Genomic DNA, 19,568 nt, shown 5'->3' on the forward strand with positions numbered 1-19,568 from the left:
AGGGTTGCACCAGACTCATTAGTAAATAATCTCATGATACTGCAAGGTATACCTGCATCATTGGCTGCAATGGACATAAAACAGTAGAAATTCAAGGTGTGGCGCTAATCCTGCTCTGGCCCCAATCCAGTCCATAACTCTTGAAGCACCCTCAAACAAATGGTATAAGAGGGTAGAAGGCACAAGTGATGTGTAAAGCCTGGTTTATACTTTACACGTTGAACGTTCCGCGCAGAAACGAGACACAAAGAGTTCATCCGGCACACGTTTTTCAGTATGTACAGTATACTTTGTGTCTATGGGTTAGGGTTTCGTTTCTGTTTCGTACTATAACAGAAGTAGAGAATCCCATTTTTCTGAAACATCGGGAAACTCTCGTCACGGCTCTCATGGAAGACGAATGACATCTGTGTTGTTTGATGGCATTCTGATCTCAGTGGTCTTTATCTGCCAAATCATACAAATGTTTGTACTTGTGAACCTCTGCAATAATCCGCCATGTTTATCCATAGGAATTGATGAATCCCATCCACACCTTCCACTCGCCTCCACAACTAGCAGTTTGTCTGTCTCTGCGTGAAATATCTTCGTGGTTTAAAAATTTTAGCAGATACTCGGTGGGGAAATCTGACACGTTTGTGTGCTTCGCGGAAAGAAGTGGTGGTTGATATGACATCATTTTACCACATGAAGACATGCGGACCACACAAACGCATCAGATATAAACCAGCCTTTGGTAAGTTCATTTATTTGAGACATCTCTGGTCAGCTGATCCAGGCTCGCGTGCCCCAGCATGTTGCCTCCCCTCCCAATGTGACCGAGGGACAACGCCAAGCTTTAAATGTCAGCCGCTGTCAATGAACGGGAAGGTCGACTTGACAGCCGTCATGCGTGTACCTCCTCGCCAGCTGTTTTTCCTCGCCATGTATTCGCCTTAGAGTTTGATACACTCCCGCGTTTCGGTGAGATCTTTTGTGTTTTGCCATTATTGGATCACTTTTGTTCAACACTGTACATAAGAACATGAAGCAGCAGGGGTAAGCATCCATTTATGTTCAACCCGTTTTCTCCTGTTTTGTTTAGTGTAAGAAGCCAAGGTAGTGGCTGTCTTTTTGTTGTTTCCCTTTTTATGCTCAGGGTTTAGTTAGTGGGTGGGGTTTAAGTGTAGATTCATTTAGTTTGTGTTTTTAGCCTGGGCTTACCCTGAAGGCAAGCTTCTTCTTCATTTTGTACCCATTGTTCATTGTTCGTTTTGATCTGTGTAAATGTGTAAATAAATTGTGCCAATTTTTTTTTAAACTGTCCTGTTCAGCTGCTTGACACAAAGAATGGAAATCTGAGTGTCCGATTAATCTGAACAGTTTTAAGGTATCACATGGCAGTATGACATACAGTGCCCTCCATAATTATTGGCACACCTGGTTAAGATGTGTTTTTTAGCTTCTAATTTTTTTTTTTAATTCAAATAATATGGGACCTTACGGTCCCAGGCTTCAACTGACGGTCCTAGGCTTCAACTGGGACCGTGTGCTTTGGTCAGATGAGACCAAGATTGAGCTTTTTGGAACCAAACACTCTAAGTGGGTCTGGCGGGCCACGAAAGATGCACCTGCTGAAAAGCACCTCATACCCACTGTGGAGTATGGGGGTGGGTCAGTGATGCTGTGGGGCTGTTTTGCTTCCAAAGGCCCTGGGAACCTTGTTAGGGTGAATGGCATCATGAATGCTTTGAAATACCAGGACATTTCAAATCAAAATCTGTTGCCCTCTGCCCGAAAGCTGAAGATGGGTCGTCACTGGGTCTTTCAGCAAGACAATGACCCTAAACATATGGCCAAATCTACACAGAAATGGTTCACCAGACACAAAATCAAGCTCCTCCCATGGCCATCTCAGTCCCCAGACCTTGTTTTGTTGGTAAAAGGGGGTTGTACAAAGTATTAACACCAGGGGTGCTAATAATTGTGACAAACATTATTTGATGTCAAATAATTATTTCTTTATGTGGGATTTTTTCCCCACTGAATAAATACACTTGTATTGAAGTTTGGATTTTTTTCTTTTTTTTTCCATTAAGGTCCCATATTATTTGAACAAATAAAAATTATTAGAAGCTAAAAAACACATCTTAACCAGGGGTGCCAATAATTATGGAGGGCACTGTACTTCCATTGTGATCATTCAACATACCTCGTTTATTAGGAGAAAGCAGCGAACAGGAAGGGGTTAAGGGGGAACAAAAGAAATGAGGGAGAGACAGAAGAAGCACAAACAACAACAAGAAATAAATTAAACGCCTACACTAACTAACTAGGAAAATGTTGGTGCTATCGTTAGCTAGTTGTATTTCCGGTTGACACCACGTGGGGGGCCTGATAATCAGGAAAAGAGGGGGCATTGTAAATTGTGCCAATTTGGGAACTCTTGGCTCGTTTTATGTTGCGTCCTTAGCAAGCCTTCGATTTGGGATGTAACATGCCATAATTATCTCCCTGATCATGTGCCCCTCCACATTTGGAACAGTTCTGACATCAAGTCGTTGACTGGGCTTCCCTCTTATTCAGCAGTTTCTAATGAGTGATACAATGGATCATTTCTGTGATCACAAGAACGTTTTTGATTGACAGGTTCAACGCAGTTTTTCTCACTTGTTATTGAGATATCCATACACTTTGCATTCTTTCATACATTCATTTCTGTGTAAGCAGTCTGCGGCATTTATCCTGCAAGTGAGAGATTCGTCTCTCAACAACACCGCGTCACGACTGAGCCATCCGTTGGCCAAGAAGGAATATGGCTGCGCACATTATCTGACATTTCGGACAGGAACTTTTAAGAAATAACTTTAATCCCACGAAAGTAATATAAACATGTTAGTTACATGTATGTTACCTGATATACCATCTCTATTTATTTTAGCTGAACACTGGAGTTATGCTCTAAATAGAATTTGGGTTTGGGTCATGATACTGATGCAAGGCCCGTGACCGCACATGAGAACTTTCTTTATTACATACGGCATATTTCTGTCTAGAATATCTTGAGATTGCGCTGTATCGTGCACAGAAGATGCAGTACAGCAGCCTCAGAACATGATAGAGCCTCCTCATTACTCACAGTAGAGAGAGTGTTGACAGACATCAGTCAATTTCAAAAGATAGAGAAACAATAACAGCTTAAAAGGAGCTTTTTTAAAGGAGGTCACGCTTAAATTTTCCAAAGTTCAAACCAGGACTATTTATGATCTTCAATGAGATGTGACTTTGGCCAGGTTTATACCGCAGGTCTCAATGCACAATTCCGATGTTTTGTCATATCTGTTTTTTTTTGTGAGCCCATTTAGACTGCCTTTGTCCATTGAGCCCGTTTAAGTATCATGCATGCACACTAATTCCCAGTCTGACGCGCGCTCAGCAAACTGACCTGCATGTGCAGAAGCATCCAAACAAATAACTACAAACTGTGCGTGCATGACGCACACACAATAAGCCTTATTTGTGTGCTTCAGTTTGCCCTGACTCGGTCATGTAAGCAATACTGAAATATTGCTCATTTGGCGCACAGTAAAAAAACCTGAGCATTATCAGGCTTATACCTTCATTGTATTTTTTTATGACTGTGGTCAAGCCCGCCTCCTGCGTAGTAGAAGCCGAGTTCAAGCTCGGCTGTCGCTAATGAACAGCTACATCGCTACCGTCTTGCGTGTTGCTCTTGCTCTTTGCTAACATAATTGCTGCATGAATTCTGATTTGGGAGACTTGACAGTTCATATTGCCACCACATACTGGAAAAATGTGGCCCAGAACGGATTTAAACCACATACGAAAGTGACCCAGATTGGATTTGAAATGGTCCATTTGTATGCGATTTTTCCCGTTCAGACCGTCAAGTAAATGCCTCACTCGAGTCGGAAAAACATGAAGAAATCGGATTCGTGCATTAAGACCTCCAGTATGAACCTAGCCCTAGTGATGTCTGCAATTCACATTCGTTACACTTAAAAGGGTTATAACAGATTTACCAAACGTAACTGTGACATCATGCAGGGGCAAATAGTGGAGGGCCGTTACATTCTTAGGCCAGAGATGAAGAATCCAGTCAAAATGGCCGTCAGCCGAAAGACTACGCCTCTCAGCATGCCGTACAACTCCTCCAGGTGTGGCTGCTTAAGCCAATTAATTGCAGCTGGCCTGGAGGACTATATAATACCCCTTTCCCACTGGCCAAAAAACCCATGTCAGCCCACTAACAATCGGCTTTTGGTGGCAGTGGGAAAGGTGCAGCGAGCCGCCTCGACCCGTGTCAATCAACCCGCTAAGCGACCCGCGTTAAAATCACCTCAGCTCTTCTCGTCATGCAGTGTGAAAGCAAAATCCCGGGTCAACAGTCAACACCATAATCTACATGGTGACGTAGGCTCTTACGTGATGCGTCATATCTCCTTTCAATTTCAAACCAAAATTCATGTCGCCTACGTTACCTCAGCACAAGCAGAGTGTTGATCCTTTGCTGCTTTTTGACCATTTTGAGGGCAGTAAAAAGCATGAAAACAGAGAACACAAACGGAAAGGAGGCTTCCATGTTGCTCTGCATAGTTTACTTCCTTGAACTGAATGAATTCGGTCGCACTTGTCGACGCGCATCTTAGCGTGGTGACGTCACGTAACCTTACGCACAGCGGAGGAGGGGTAGGGGTTAGACGGGTGGAAAAAAAAAAAAAAGACACGGCTTTTTTTTTGTCAATGGGAAAGGTGCCAAATGCCAATTGCTAGTGGGTCGGCTTGGAAAAAACGCGCGTTGACCCACTAGTTTCAGTGGGAAAGGGGCATGAGAGACAACCAGATGAAGCGAAGGGGAAGGCGGAAGGAGATTGACAGAAAGTTTTGGAAGAAAGTATTGAGTGAGAACAGACCAAAGTTACCATTTTTGAGATATTTAGTTTATTGTTTGTTTTGTTACTTCTTGTGCCGCATTCCGGCCTTTTTCTTTTGGGGAAACCCGCTGTTTTTTCTAAATAAAGAACCTGTTTGGTTGGACACCTTGGCGTCGCGAACTCCTTCCTGGCTAGGCCTACTTCGTGTGTGGTCACAGATGGTGGAGAGTGTGGGCAGGCGGGCCTAGGGCCAGACTACAGTGACGGACACCATAGACCAGTTAGCCCAGCTTTTCTCCCAGCTACACACCAACCAACAGGCCCTCAGAATGGAGCAGTTAATGCAGATGCTCTTGGAGGCCCAGAAGGCTCAACAAGAAACCCAATTGGCCTTGCTTCAATAGCAAATGAGGGCTAATCAGCTGAAAGAGCAAGAGCTACACCAACTAGCCGGCACTAAACCCAAAGCAAGTGAATTTATTCCCAAGATGTCACTGTCGGATGATGTGAATCCACTGCTGTTCAACAGCGGTGGCCGAAACCACAGTGGGTTAGCTTATTAGCTGAATAAAAAACCTGTTTGGTTGGACACTTTGGCGTCTCGAGCTCCTTCCTGGCACAACGTATGTTGTACTTTGATGTTGAAATTTAGGATTACAGCTCCAAGATTTTAAACATTGTTTAATTCCAGAGTTGGGTAGTAACACATTACATGTACTGTTACATTACTAGAGTAACTTTTTGAGAAAAATGTAGTTTTACTAAGCCATACTTTTTACGCTACTTGTACTCCGCTACTTTGGGCTACACAAGAGTGGTTATATTTTTCTCTTTATTCTAGACATTAGATTTTTTTTTTTTTTGCTAGCGATGGCATTTCCAAGAGTAGCGCTACCAATTTCACCAATGAGATATCGCAACAATAATTAAATGACTCCATTACACCAATCCGACGCAAACTTGCCGTTCTATTATCATGCAAGCCTGTTCAATCACGCATCTTGAAAGCACCGTAACAAATGAAGTATTTGACATAAAGCACTGCCCTCTACATGAATCGAACGTGCGGATTTAAAACTCTGTTTTTACTTGTCACAGATTGACCACGGAAAACTGGAGATATGGTCCTTTTAATTTCATAATAGTAATAACTAATGAAGGAACTACAGTATTCACTACTGAAACTAGGAACTATTTTCTCCACTAGAGGGCAGGGCACTCATGTCTTTGGACAAAAAATGCTTCATTACTGTTTTTTTTTTCTCTTTGGCTTAATATGGTTATGTAATGGGTTATTGTACAATATAATTATAACAACAGTTCATATAGATAAGTTTGTGCCGAGAGAAAAAAAACCTACCATTGTCTAAAAAAAAAAAAATTAAACAAAAATAAGCAGTTACCCAAAATGTTACTCATTACTTAAGTATTCTTTTCACTGAATACTTTTTCACTTGTACTTCAGTTCATATCTTGGGTGACTACTTTTACTCTTACTTAAGTAATGTTATTTTGAAGTAACGCTACTCCTACTTGAGTAGAATTTTTCACTACTCTACCCACCTGTTTTATTCTCACAACACTGAGCAAAATCCTCTAACTATGACTATACAATTTTAACTTTTACTATTATACAATTCTCCTATGATAGAAATTTCAGTTTCACAAATCACTGTTAACAATGAACCCTATTAGATTGCACATTCCAATTTGATTGCTTCAACTCTGCCACTGCATTTCTACAAATTGGAACTCCTTCTGCTTCTACCCATCATCAGTCCTGGTGGATCTATAGCCTGTCCGTCCTGGGAGTGGATCTCTCCTGATTGTGGTTTTCCCCAAGGTTTCTCTTTTTTTCCCATGGGTTTTTTACAGTTTTTCCTTGCCCCCAGTGAGGGTCTAAGGATGGGGGAGGCCCAGGTCATGGACTCATCTCATTCATCTACTGTATCTGACTGTGTATCTAAATGACTCTGTAAAGCCCTCTGAGACAAACCTGTTGTGATATAGGGCTATACAAATAAAATTGCTAAAGAGTAAAGGTATAGAACATTATGAAATAATGCTACCTAATACCTTTTCATTGGAGTGGTAAAGTATTAAACTGTTTTTCAGACCAACTTATAATATTTAGACTGTATATTTATAGCAAATCTTGCTTTTTGTGCAGGTACAAGACTCACTGCACCTTTTTAGGAATTTGATGGGGCGCTTAGTGGGAATCAGTCTCTGGAAAAAACACATAGTAATCAATTCAATGAACACAATTACCATCATCATCATCATGTTCATCATTTCACTAGCAGGTATGCAGCTATGTGGGGGAGCTCGCATAAGATCCATAGTGGGGGTAAATTATTGGAATGGAAATACTGTATTTGAGTCATTAGCTCATTTTAATGTTGCCCGGTTACGTTGTCTGTTGCTACACCGGACAAGCACAGTGAAAAAGCTGTGATCGCGGCATCCTTTTCCACAGAGATGTCTCCATGCGGCATGTGAATATGCTGCATTTAAAGGACATGAGAGGACCTGCTGTAATTGGCGATAGTTAGTATTGCCCTATTCAGATCCACTGCAGCGAAATTAACAACATCCAGTCCTGTTTTCATTGTGAAAGGGAATTGCAAGACCTGTTTTGATTTGCTGCAAATGAAATTGGTGTGCTTACGCCCAGAGCCTTGAAAAACGCTCTCTATCAAGAATGTTTTTACCACACGCTCATGAAGTATTAGATTCTGTAGGAAGAAACATATTTAGAGGTAGCAATGGGGGAAAGTGCAAGAAGTTGAAAGACATGACGTGACACAGAGCACTTGGAGAGTGAGGACATAGAGCTGAACCCACACATAACCTCAAACACACACTTTACACACAGCCTGGAAGTGAACAGAGACCTAATTGTCCTGCAAGAAAGCCAATTCGACATCAGTGTCAGAAATAATGTCTTCCTCTTCCAAACAGCACTGCTTCTATATCACCCTTCTTTCGCTGCCGTTGTTTGGGCCTTTGACCCCCCCTTGCATCCAACCAAAACCACATAAACACACCCACCCCTGCACACACACACACGTATTCTTTAAATTCGTCTTACGGTTTACTACAGAATACAATTGCTCCATACCATTGAAAAGAAGTCTTGGTCTTGGTTGCATTATGTAAATGGACTGACTGTGAAAAAGAAAAACAATAATAGAAAAGGATGTATCTGCTTATGTTGTTCTGTATATCTTAACAAGAGTGAACAAAAATATGCAAAGTGATCAGCAGACAAACTGAAAAATGTATCTAATAGCACATTAATTAGCTAAAAAAAAAAGTGGTAATTCATTATATTGTTATTTCATTTTAAATAAACACTTTAAACACTTCACTGCCACAATTGAAGTCTGATCCCTGATCGGGATCAGAGAAAATGCTTTTAATACAAGCACTGTATTTCCGCACTACTGTCATGTGAAAAAATGACCCTACTGAAGCCTGTGTTTTTCCAACATATTTGGTAATATGTGTTTTTAATATCCATTTTAACAATCTTTAGCGATTCAAGTAATAGAACCAAACAATTAAAACTGAAAAAACACCCCCACATTCAATCCCACTTAAAATGGCTAAAATCACACACAGGTGTATCACATCAGGTGCACATGATGAGAACATCATTACCCAGTGTTTTGAAGGAGGCCTATCTTATTTAAAGCTCACATTTAGTTTGGTGTGCCCCGTTCGTTGAAGTGAGAGAAAACACCATGGTGTGATCAAAGGAGCTGTCTGAGACCTTCAGAAAGAAGATTATCGACACTTATAAGTTTGGTAAGGGATTTCAAAATACCGCAAAAGAATATAAAATCAGCCATTCCTTTGTCCGGAAAATAGTCTACGAGTGGAGAAAATTCAAAACAACTGCCAACATACCCAGGTCTGGCCGTCCAAGCAAGTTCACCCTGAGAGCACACCGCAAGATGATAAAAGAAGTCTCCAAAAACCCTAAACATTCATCACGGGACATACAGCAGTCTCTTGCGACTGTTGATGTGAAAGTGCATGCCTCTACAATCAGAAAGAGACTTTACAACTTTAACCTTCATGGGAGGTGTGCAAGGAGAAAACCTTTGCTCTCCATGAAGAACATGAAGGCCAGACTGAAGTTTGCCAGAGTGAATGTAGACAAAAACCAGGACTTCTGGAATAATGTTCTTTGGACAGATGAATCTTATCTGAATTATTTGGGCACCAGAACAGAGGACATGTTTGGCGTACACCCAACACAGAATTCCAGGAAAAGAACCTCATACCAACTGTGAAGCATTGAAGTGGAAGTGTCATGGTTTGGGGATCACCAGATCACCATCATAGAATCCACCATGAATTCTATCGTGTATCTGAGGGTGCTTGAGGAACATGTGAGATCATCTGTGAAAAAAATTAAAGCTGAAGCAAAACTGGACCCTGCAACATGACAATGACCCAAAACATACCAATAAATCCACCAAGAACTGGCTGAAAAGGAAGAAATGGAGAGTCCTGGAATGGTGAAGTCAAAGCCCAGATCTTAATGCCAGCGAAACGCTGTGGGGTGACTTGAAACGGGCTGCACATGCAAGAAACCCCTCAAACATCTCACAGCTGAAAGTATGCTGCGTTGAGGAGTGGGACAAACTTTCTCCAGACCGATGTGAAAGACCGGTTGATGGCTACAAAAAGGATCTCACTGAAGTTATTTCAGCCGAAGAGGGTAACACTAGCTATTAGGAAGTAGGGTGTTCTAACGTTTTCCTCAGTTAGAATATGCATTTTTGTTGCTATATTTGGTCTAATAAGTAAAACTGTTAATTTTTGTTGTTTACCTGCAATTAAATCACTTTCTTTTCCAGAGATAAAGAAAAACAATCTGAGATATGTGAACATTTCTTAAAAAATAACTAAATATTTCATGGGGTGTCTTAATTTTTTTCACTGGACTGTATAGGGCGCATCTAAAAGCCTTAAATTTTCTAAAAAGCTGACAGTACGCCTTATAATCCGGTGTGCCTTATATATTAAGCAATATTGAGCCGCAACAGGTCTCACAGCAACTCAGAGTGCAGCTCTATCTAATGGATGCATAACATAACCCCAACCTTTACTGCTTCTATCCTATGAGCCTTATAATACAGTGTGCCTTCTACGTATATGAAAAAAGTTTTAAAATAGGCCATTCATTGAAAATGTGCCTTAGGATGTGGAAAATACAGTGTGTTACTTAAAAAAAATAACCATGGTTAAATCATCATTCCTAAACACTTTTTTTTTTTTTTTAAATAAAAAAAAAACGAGTGTTGCAATGACATGATGTGCTCAATTCACAGGACTGCACACTGCGAAATGTGCATTTGAGGGGTTGTTATGTCACAACGTCATGTTAAGTGCTGCTCTAATCCACTAAAACCAGAAAAATACTCTAATAACTAAATGAAAATGCGAAAAGCTAGTCCGAAAACACACTTCACCATACAGTATCTAAGCCCCCGTAATATATATGTGTTAGAGCTGCCCCGACTAGTGACGTAGTTGACGTCATCAAAGACTTAAATGAGTCGACGAGCACATCATCCTGTCGACAGTTAATGAAGGGTTAACAAAATATATGTGTGGAAACTTGAGAATGGCATGCAAGCGGGGAAAGTGGCACAAAGCCAAAAAAGCGCACCAGAGTTGCCAAAACATGGACTTATCTCAATGAAACAAAGGAGGGTACACTGTTGTGTCCTGTCTCTTCAATACCAAGCTTGCATACAAGGCTGCACGTCGGCCGTGAATCAACACCTAAAGTGCCGTCACCCAGTTGTAATTTTGGAAGACGACAGGAGACAACAAGCTGGCAGATTGTAAGTCCATCTAACTAACTAACAACATGTTTTATTGAAATTGTTAAGCCTGTCACAATATCAATAACACCATTTATCGCACGCTAAATAAAAATGAGGGCGGTAATTTTCATGGCTGCGCTTTACTGCCGCGTGCGTGTACACGTGCGTGTTGATGGCATATGAGACTCCAGTTCCTTTCACAGATGTTGGTCATCAACACGCCATAGAATTAAAGTTCAGACATAACAAAATAAGGAAACATGTACATTAAACACTGTAAACGTTAGCATTGCTACATTGAGGCTAAAGGGGAAAAAAGAAAACCTACTTTAACCTGCTATCAAACATTGGCAGTCTTCTCCAAAACGCAAACTTGCGACTAAAAGGTTACACTTCAAACATGCACAAAATTGCACTTTTTGCAGAGTGTAAAACCTACAATTAGCTGTTTAGCAAACGTACTTCTGGTGAACATTTCAAAATAAAAGCATGTCATGCTCAATATATAAATAACGATTTCTGGAGTTAATCTCACTTCAGAATCCAGATTCTACACTAAGAGTAGCTTTCAAATGATTCCCTTTATGAACAATCTGATTGGCAATGAATAATTATTAAAATTATTATAATACTATCATGTATGGGAGTATACTATAATATTAATGCTAGATAATTTTATTTATATTTTTAAGAATTGTTTTGAATCATGTTGGAAAGGCGAAGTCATTGTTCTGAATCTGTTTACATTTCATTCTTTTAATACTATCAGTATCTAACCTCATTTGTTTATTTGTGATTTATTATTGTTATTTATGTGTTTATTTGTACTTTAGTAAAGAATTTAAGTGTTCCAAAATGTTTTTGTGAATAAAAGAGTGTCAACGAAAACTTGATTGCTAGATCAGTAAAAGGAAAAAAAAATTTTTTGATTAGTCGACTAATCGCTAAAAAAAAGAACTGTTGACTAATCGGGAGAAAATAGTTGTTTGGGACAGCCCTAATATGTGTATATAGTTGTTTAATTCAAATATAATGAAAAATATGGTGATGCAAGTATCTCCAATCCTACCTGAGGATCAGAAAGTCGGGAGATGTCCGGGTAGAGGTAAAACTTGATGCCGTCGAACGCTCCTGGCAGCGTTACTCCTCTGATCAGCAGAATTAGCAACATGAAGTAAGGAAAAGTGGCAGTCACATACACAACCTGCAAGTACAAACGTAGATTACTGACATTTTAGGATTACTGAGAAAAACACCACTAACAATGAATGGTCTTATGCAAACCACTTGGTTACGACTGGCATTTACAGTAAATGAGTTACCCACCTCAAGACACGATTATCACGTCAGTGTATGAAGGTCACAAAGACACGAGACATGATCAACACCCGCCCTGCTAGTTGCAGGCAACCAATGCCAGTTACTTCAAGATATCTACTACTGCTATTAAAGGTGCCCTCATGCGGTTTTCCCAAAATTTTAACTGTTTCATGGATCTGATAGGTGTGTGAGTGTGACATGAATGAAGTTTGTCATTGATATGATTTGATTGCAATCATATTTGTAAAAAATAAGTCACACCACGCTGCGAAAGAACAGCATTCAAATCAGTGATGGTGTGATGTCAAAACTGTTTTGTGGTTCACAGCAACACTTTTTTTTTTCATGAACCGTTCATGTATTTGTCACTTTGTTTCTTTTTTGACGAAATCTTCAGTGGTCATTTTTTTTTTCTCTGTCTTCTACCTCCCACCCATAGTCGTGAGGAAGATGTCTCAGAGGTGGCACGATAATTGAAAAATGTGCAAAAATCACATTCAATTGCTGATGCTCAAAAAAAAGGAAAGGAAAAAGTCCCTAAAAATATGCGAAACCTTAACTATTGGTGCCCCCAATAGCCAAACTGTAGAAAAATGAAAAATGTGTTCTCTGTTGCAGTTCATTGAGAGTACTTTCACATTACACCAAGAAAACCAAGGGTCCGGTTGGAGAGCTACCTCACAACAACACTTACAAATGACTAGTTGAAAAGGTTCAGCCAACTGAACTTTTCATCACATGGACGAATTTAGACAAATTTAGAAGAGGAAATATCCCCCTCCTGGAAGGAGAGGGAGCATGGAGCGTCACAGCAGCTGCACATAATGTTGGATAAGCTCGGGTGACCATATTTTGATTTCCAAAAAAGAGGACACTCGGCCCGGCCTCGATATACTTAATTTTCACTCAAAGATGCCTTAACGCTTTAATATTTTTAAAGTGTGCCTCCTCCTTCTGGATAGAAAATCCAGTTGTATAAAAAAAAATAATAGCTATTTAACCAAAGAAACAAATTAAAACTCTCAGAAGATACTCAAAAGGCTTTTTAATTCCTAAAATAATAGAATTATAATAATGTAAAAAAAAAAAAAAAACTAGAATGAAATAATGACCTAAATATGCGTATATATATATATATATATGTTTTTTTTTGTGTTTTAGCACTTTGGGGGACGATGGAAAACTGCTCCGGCGTCTGTTTTCACTGTTACTGAGCACACCAGAACAAACCACTGGGCAGGCTCTCGGGGAATTCGTCACAGGCAGCACAGTACAGTGGTACCTCTACATTCGAAGTTAATTCGTTCCAGGAACTTGTTTGTAAGTCGAAATGGTCGTATGTTGAGCAGGATTTTCTCAAACCTAAACTAATGCCCTTAATAAATACTGCTGGTACTATTAAACTTGCAATTACACATAGCAAAACAAATCAATTATAAATAAAAAAATGGAATAATAATATAATAATAATAATACAGTGGTACCTCGACATACGATCGCTTCGACACACGATCTTTTCGACATCCGACGTAAAATTTGACTCGCCTTTTGTTTCTACATCCGACAACATGCTCGAAAATACGACGATTTATGACAGCACCGCGGTTTCTTTGTTTTCCTGCAAGACGGACGCACGGCAGATTTTCTTGTGAAACAAAATCCACATGGGTTCTGTTGGAGGCACTCTTTCAGGTCCTTCGCGTGTTCGTTTTCAATTCAGGTGAGACGGCCAGACTGGATTGCAAAATAAAGACCGGAGGCAAGAGATCATTACTGCGCAGTTTTAATTTCAGAAATTTCTGGGTGCATTCAATGACAGAACAAAAGCAGTGCGGAGAAATGCACACTAGACAGATGGCTCGGCATTGCTTATATGCTGTACAGATAAGAAGGTGTGTCTGTTTGGTGATAAAGTCATCTTGCGGATCTTGCAAAATAGGTCCTGAGCCTTGCTGGTTGGCAGTTTAAAGTTCATGATTATCTGAGGCAAAACTAACTATCAGCAGTTTCAGTGAAAAACAACTGGTCATGCTTGCAAGCATATCAGAAGATTGCATTAGGCGAGATGTATACTGACTTCAGTTCCAACAATGTTAGTGCAGGTGGTGGAAAAAAGTAAAAAAAAATGTGACTTACCATTGAAATTAAGATGGAAATGATTGAAAAATAGGAGCTTGGTCGGCGCGTCAGTGAACTTGCTTGACAATACAGCCGTAGAATGTCTACAACCTCGACGGTTCTCCTCCGACCTCCGTTCGCCATTCGTTATTAGTTTAGGTGACAATTATTATTATTGTAACATCGCCAAAAAATCGCCAGCTTTGTCAGTTTTTGTGCAACACAACATGCCTACTTTGTGTTATTATTTTGATTTTTATTCACAATTGAGTTGTTCTGCTCTGTGCAATTGCTATTTGCAGTAGTACCAGCCGTATGTATTAAGGATTTAGTGTAGGTTTTCGGGCTGTGGAACCAATTAATTAATTATAATGTATTCTTATGGGAAAATACTGCTCGACCTAACACCATTTGGACTTACAAACAAGGTCCTGGAACAAATTGACTTCGTATGTAAAGGTACCGCTTTAATTACTCTAATAATGTAATGAATTGGGTTCTAATATGGCGGACGTGTTTTGCGTGCTGTACCTGAACGCGTGGTTGACTTGCCAGAGTAAGAAAGGTGCAGCTGAGATTTTACTTTCTCTTCTAACGTTCTTTTGTTGCTGGCGTCAACTGTAGCGGACAGTAAGTGTGTCGTGTTGTGCACAAGTTCTGAAATAAATGATTAAAAACCAGAAAAGCCTGGCGATCTCTTTGGCGATGGTACCACAATAATAGTTGTCACCTAAACCTATAAAGACTGGCGAACGGAGGTTGGAGGAGTATTGTCGAGCCATTTCACGGATGCGCACACCACGCTAATGTTTCTCTTATCATTTCCATCTTCATTTCACTGGTAAGCGTCACCTTTTTCCTTTTTTCACCACCTGCACAATCACCAATCTTCTTGGAACCTGTGTTGATTTACCGTATTGGCCCGAATATAAGACGGTGTTTTTCGCATTGAAATAAGATTGAAAAAGTGGGGGTTGTCTTGTATTCGTGGTCCAAACATTATACCCATTCACGACGCTAGATGGCGCCAGATATCATTGAAGTGATGTTCTGTCATGACAGAGCTCAGCTACTCTCAAGTTTAAGCCAGTTTGCATTATTTTATTGCAGTGTTTTTCTTTATTCAGATTTGTTTCAAGACTACAGTTACAGTTAGACTTTACTTTGATAGTTAATGCAGTTATTGCAATTTTGTTGTTTTATCACAATAGACTGGTTTATTTACATTTCAAAAACAAGAAGTCATTCATTTACGAATGTGATTGCACTTTAGTTTACATATTTAAATGTTCAAATATTAAGATTTGAATGAGGCAAAATAACATGCTTTTTCTCTCAAATATATTGCTATAATCATTTTTTTCAGATGTACTGTAATTATTTTCTGTATAAAAATTAATTTGGTGTTCAAAAAGTTTTTTTTCAAACTTCAGTCTTGAAAAAGGGGGTCGTCTTATAATCAGGGCCGTCTTATATTCAGGCCAATATGGTATCTCACAAAAAAATCCGCCGTGCGTCCATCTTGCAAAACTGTGGCGCTGTCATGAATCGTCGTATTTCGAGAATGTCGTCTGATGTAGAAACAAATAGCAAGTCATATTTTACGTCAGATGTCAAAAAGATCGTGTGTCGAAGCGATCGTATGTCGAGGTACCACTGTACTGTAGTATTCTGTGCAAAGTGTCAGTCAATTTCAACACACGCTAATTGCTCCCGTGACATTTCTTATGAATTTATGAAACCCCGCCAGACACTGCTGATAGGATGTGAAAAGTGGACATGTCCAGGCAAAAGAAGACGTTTGATTACCCTAGCATATGCACACTAAGGCGCACGATTTTTGAGCGGACCAGAGTTTGTTTGTTTGGTCTGAACTAGTTTGGATTCGCGTTCACGTTTACAAAATAAAGCGGACTATCTGAAAAAAAGAACTCTGGCCCGTTTAAAAAGGACCAAATAGCGGTAGTGCAGGGGTGTCAAACCTGTCCTCAAAGTGTCTCAGAGGGTGCTGGATTTAATTCCAACCAAACGAGAGGAATACTTTTTCACCAATCTGGTGTCTTACAAGTGTAACTAGTTGATTGCAGTCAGGTGCTGTTCGTTTTAGCAGAAACCTCATTGGTTGAACTGTCTGTGCTGGATCTGTTGGACCAAAAACCAGGACCCACTGTGGCCCTTTGTGGAATCGGTTTGACACCCCTGCGCTCGTGTGAAAGCGTCCTTTATGTTAGATGTCAAGGGGCTATAATCATTTTTGGTGGGAGAAAGTCAATGCAGTTCCATGCAGTGAACAATTTATAGGTGAAGCAGATGTCAATAGCTACGTTTACATGGACAAAATTTCTTCAGTCTGATCAACATTCAAATAAAATTATGATCAGATGCAATGTTTTCTTAGTTACTAAAAATATTGATCTGCCTGACACTTTCAGTCGCAACATATTATTTTGACATGCACAGATTGACCAAATATACTGGAAATAGTAGTCGAGGAAAAAGAAGCCGTACTGACTTCAATCTCAACAAAACATCGCTCTGTCCATTTCCACATTAAACGTTAGTGTTTGTCCCCGTTTTCCTACCATCAGTTCTTTCAGCTAATTGTGACTGAAGATTGTACATTAATCAAAACAAACTATACAGAGGTACTTCTACTTAGAGAAAACACAAAAGAGAATGAATTTTTTTTTAATCATTATCATTTTACACAAAACTCCCAAAATGGGCCAGACAAAGTATTGGCACCCTCAGCCTAATACTTGATAGCACAACCTTTAGACAAAAAATAACTGCGAACAACTGCTTCCGGTATCCATCAATGAGTTTCTTACAATGCTCCGCTGGAATTTTAAACCATTCTTCTTCGGCCAACTGCTCCAGGTCTCTGAGATTTGAAGGGTGCCTTCTCCAAACTGCCATTTTCAGATCTCTCCAAAATCTGTTCAATAGGATTCAGGTCTGGACTCATTGCTGGCCACTTTAGAAGTCTCCAGTGCTTTTTCCATTTTCTAGCAAACCATTTTCTAGTGCTTTTTGAAGTGTGGTTTGGGTCATTGTCCTGCTGGAAGACCCATGACCTCTGAGGGAGACCCAGCTTTCTCACACTGGGCCGTACATTATGCTGCAAAATTTGTTGGTAGTCTTAAGACTTCATAATGCCGTGCACACGGGCAAGCAGTCCTGTGCCAGAGGTAGCAAAGCAACTCCAAAACATCAGGGAACATCCACCACGTTTGACTGTGGGGACCGTGTTCTTTTTTTTGAAGGCCTCGTTTTTTTTTTTCCTGTTAACTCTATGTTGATGCGTTTTCCCAAAAAGCTCTACTTTTGTCTCATCTGACCAGAGAACATACTTCCAAAACGTTTTTGGCTTTCTCAGGTAAGTTTTAGCAAACTCCAACCTGGCCTTTTTATGTCTCTGGGTCAGAAGTGGGGTCTTCCTGGGTATCCTACCTTAGAGTCCCTATTCATTCAGATGCCGACGGATAGTACGGGTTGACACTGTTGTACCCTCGGACTGCAGGACTGCTTGAACTTGTTTGTATGTTAGTCGAGGTTCTTTATCCACCATTCGCACCATCTTTCGTTGAAATCTCTCGGTAGTGTTTACTTTCCGTCCACATCTAGAGAGGTTAGCCACAGTGCCATGGGCTTTACACTTATTGATGACACTGCGCACGGTAGGCACAGGAACATTCAGGTCTTTTGAGATGGAGTTGTAGCCTTGAGATTGCCCATGCTTCCTCACAATTTTGCTTCTCAAGTCCTCTGACAGTTCTTTGGTCTTCATTCTTTTCACCATGCTCAATGTGGTACACACAAGGACAAATGACAGGTTGAGTCAACTTTATTCCATTTTAACTGGCTGCAAGTGTGATTTAGTTATTGGCACCACCTGTTATGTGCAACAGGTAAGTAACAGGTGTTGTTAATTACACAAATTACAGACGCATTACATGATTTTTCAAAGGGCACAAATACTTTTATTCAGCCGATTTTTGGAGTTTTGTGTAAAATGATTATGATTTTTTTTTTCATTCTCTTTTGTGTTTTTTCATTGCAAGCAAAATCAATGAAGATTTTACTACCAAAACATTTGTAATCGGAATCATTTTCTGGGAGAAATTGAGCATTATCTGACAGAATTACAGGGGCGAAAATACTTTTGGCCAGCAGTGTATAAGTACAGTATGTTACGTTCAGTAAACTCTGGGAGCTGCGAGTACCAGCAATACTGCATTTTTGCCTTTTGTATCCTTAAACATTTTTTGTAACAAGAGAGAATATTTTCCCGTTGAGGCGCGTCTTAACCTAAAAATTCTGTATGTAGAGACGTTTGTAAGTAGAGGTACCCCTGTATTATGTATCGCCGCAGTTTAACCATAACTTAGTGAGGATGTTGGACAGAATTTTGATAGAAATTACTAAGAAAAAAAAAGACTGGGCTCGGCAACATATATCGCCTGGTTTTCTGGAACCCAGTCAACGGTCACCATTTGAGGGCAGAATGGAACAGGACAGAGCTGGCCGGGCCAGGAGAGTGAAAAGAAAGCAAGCGCTCCCCTGGCTCAGTCTCTTAAACAGGAGGAGCCCAGAGTAGTGATGCTGGCAGTGTGGGAAAATGTGCTTCAAAGACACACGCAACAAGCGAACAAATACACAACTTCATTCACAACATAAAAGTCCACACACAATGTTAAACATACGCAATAGGCGCATGGACTTTTTGATAATGCTGCATTGGCTTTAATATAACAAGACACTAAATTCCAGACTGACTGTGTTATTTAAGCAAACATTTGTAAAGAAGCAAGAAATGCAACGTTTTGATACTAAAGTCTTATTACGGCTGTACACTTTAAGCTGTGCTAATCCCAACATGCACGACAGAAAAAGTGTGGGAAAACCTGTCTCCTGCCATGCAGCGGGCTCCTTTCAAATTGACAAATACAAAGATTACACATCCTAAACCTCTCTCATCGCTCTCTTCTCCACTTTTTTGGTGACAAACGGGCGATATTCACTCCCTGCGTGAACTTTTGAAACACACTGCCTCAACCTCACCACGGGTACACATTTAAACCAGCACAAATTTACGGGTCAAACCTTCTCCTGCCTTGCTGTAAATCTTAAAGGGAGGGCTTAAATGTGAGAATGGCTTGCAAACACCGTCACAAAGCAAACAGCTTAGCGGTGTTGCAGCTGAATGGGCTCGTCTGTGGACAAGAAAGCGTGGGAGGGAGAGGCTGAGGATATGCTCTGCATGCTGCTCATGAACGCTCCCCTTTCCTCCAATGAATACAGGAATCAATCTTGGACCGGCTGCTAAAGCCCAGCCATGAAGGAGCATTCTCCCCTCTTTACTTCGGAGACAGACAAAAGACACTTTCGGGGGAAATCAGCATTG

General features: G+C 40.3%; 1 protein-coding gene across 1 annotated transcript in view; it reads right to left on the reverse strand.

Annotated features, from left to right (window-relative positions):
- The window catches only part of slc6a11b (solute carrier family 6 member 11b), a 78,943-nt gene that overhangs the window by 42,831 nt on the left and 16,544 nt on the right, over window positions 1–19,568 (reverse strand). The window contains exon 7 of the mRNA XM_057845016.1: window positions 11,793–11,927. Within this exon, the coding sequence (XP_057700999.1) occupies window positions 11,793–11,927 (135 nt within the window). The remainder of the gene's footprint in view (window positions 1–11,792; window positions 11,928–19,568) is intronic.

The sequence above is a fragment of the Corythoichthys intestinalis genome, chromosome 9, assembly GCF_030265065.1.
Source record: "Corythoichthys intestinalis isolate RoL2023-P3 chromosome 9, ASM3026506v1, whole genome shotgun sequence".
Taxonomy (NCBI): domain Eukaryota; kingdom Metazoa; phylum Chordata; class Actinopteri; order Syngnathiformes; family Syngnathidae; genus Corythoichthys; species Corythoichthys intestinalis.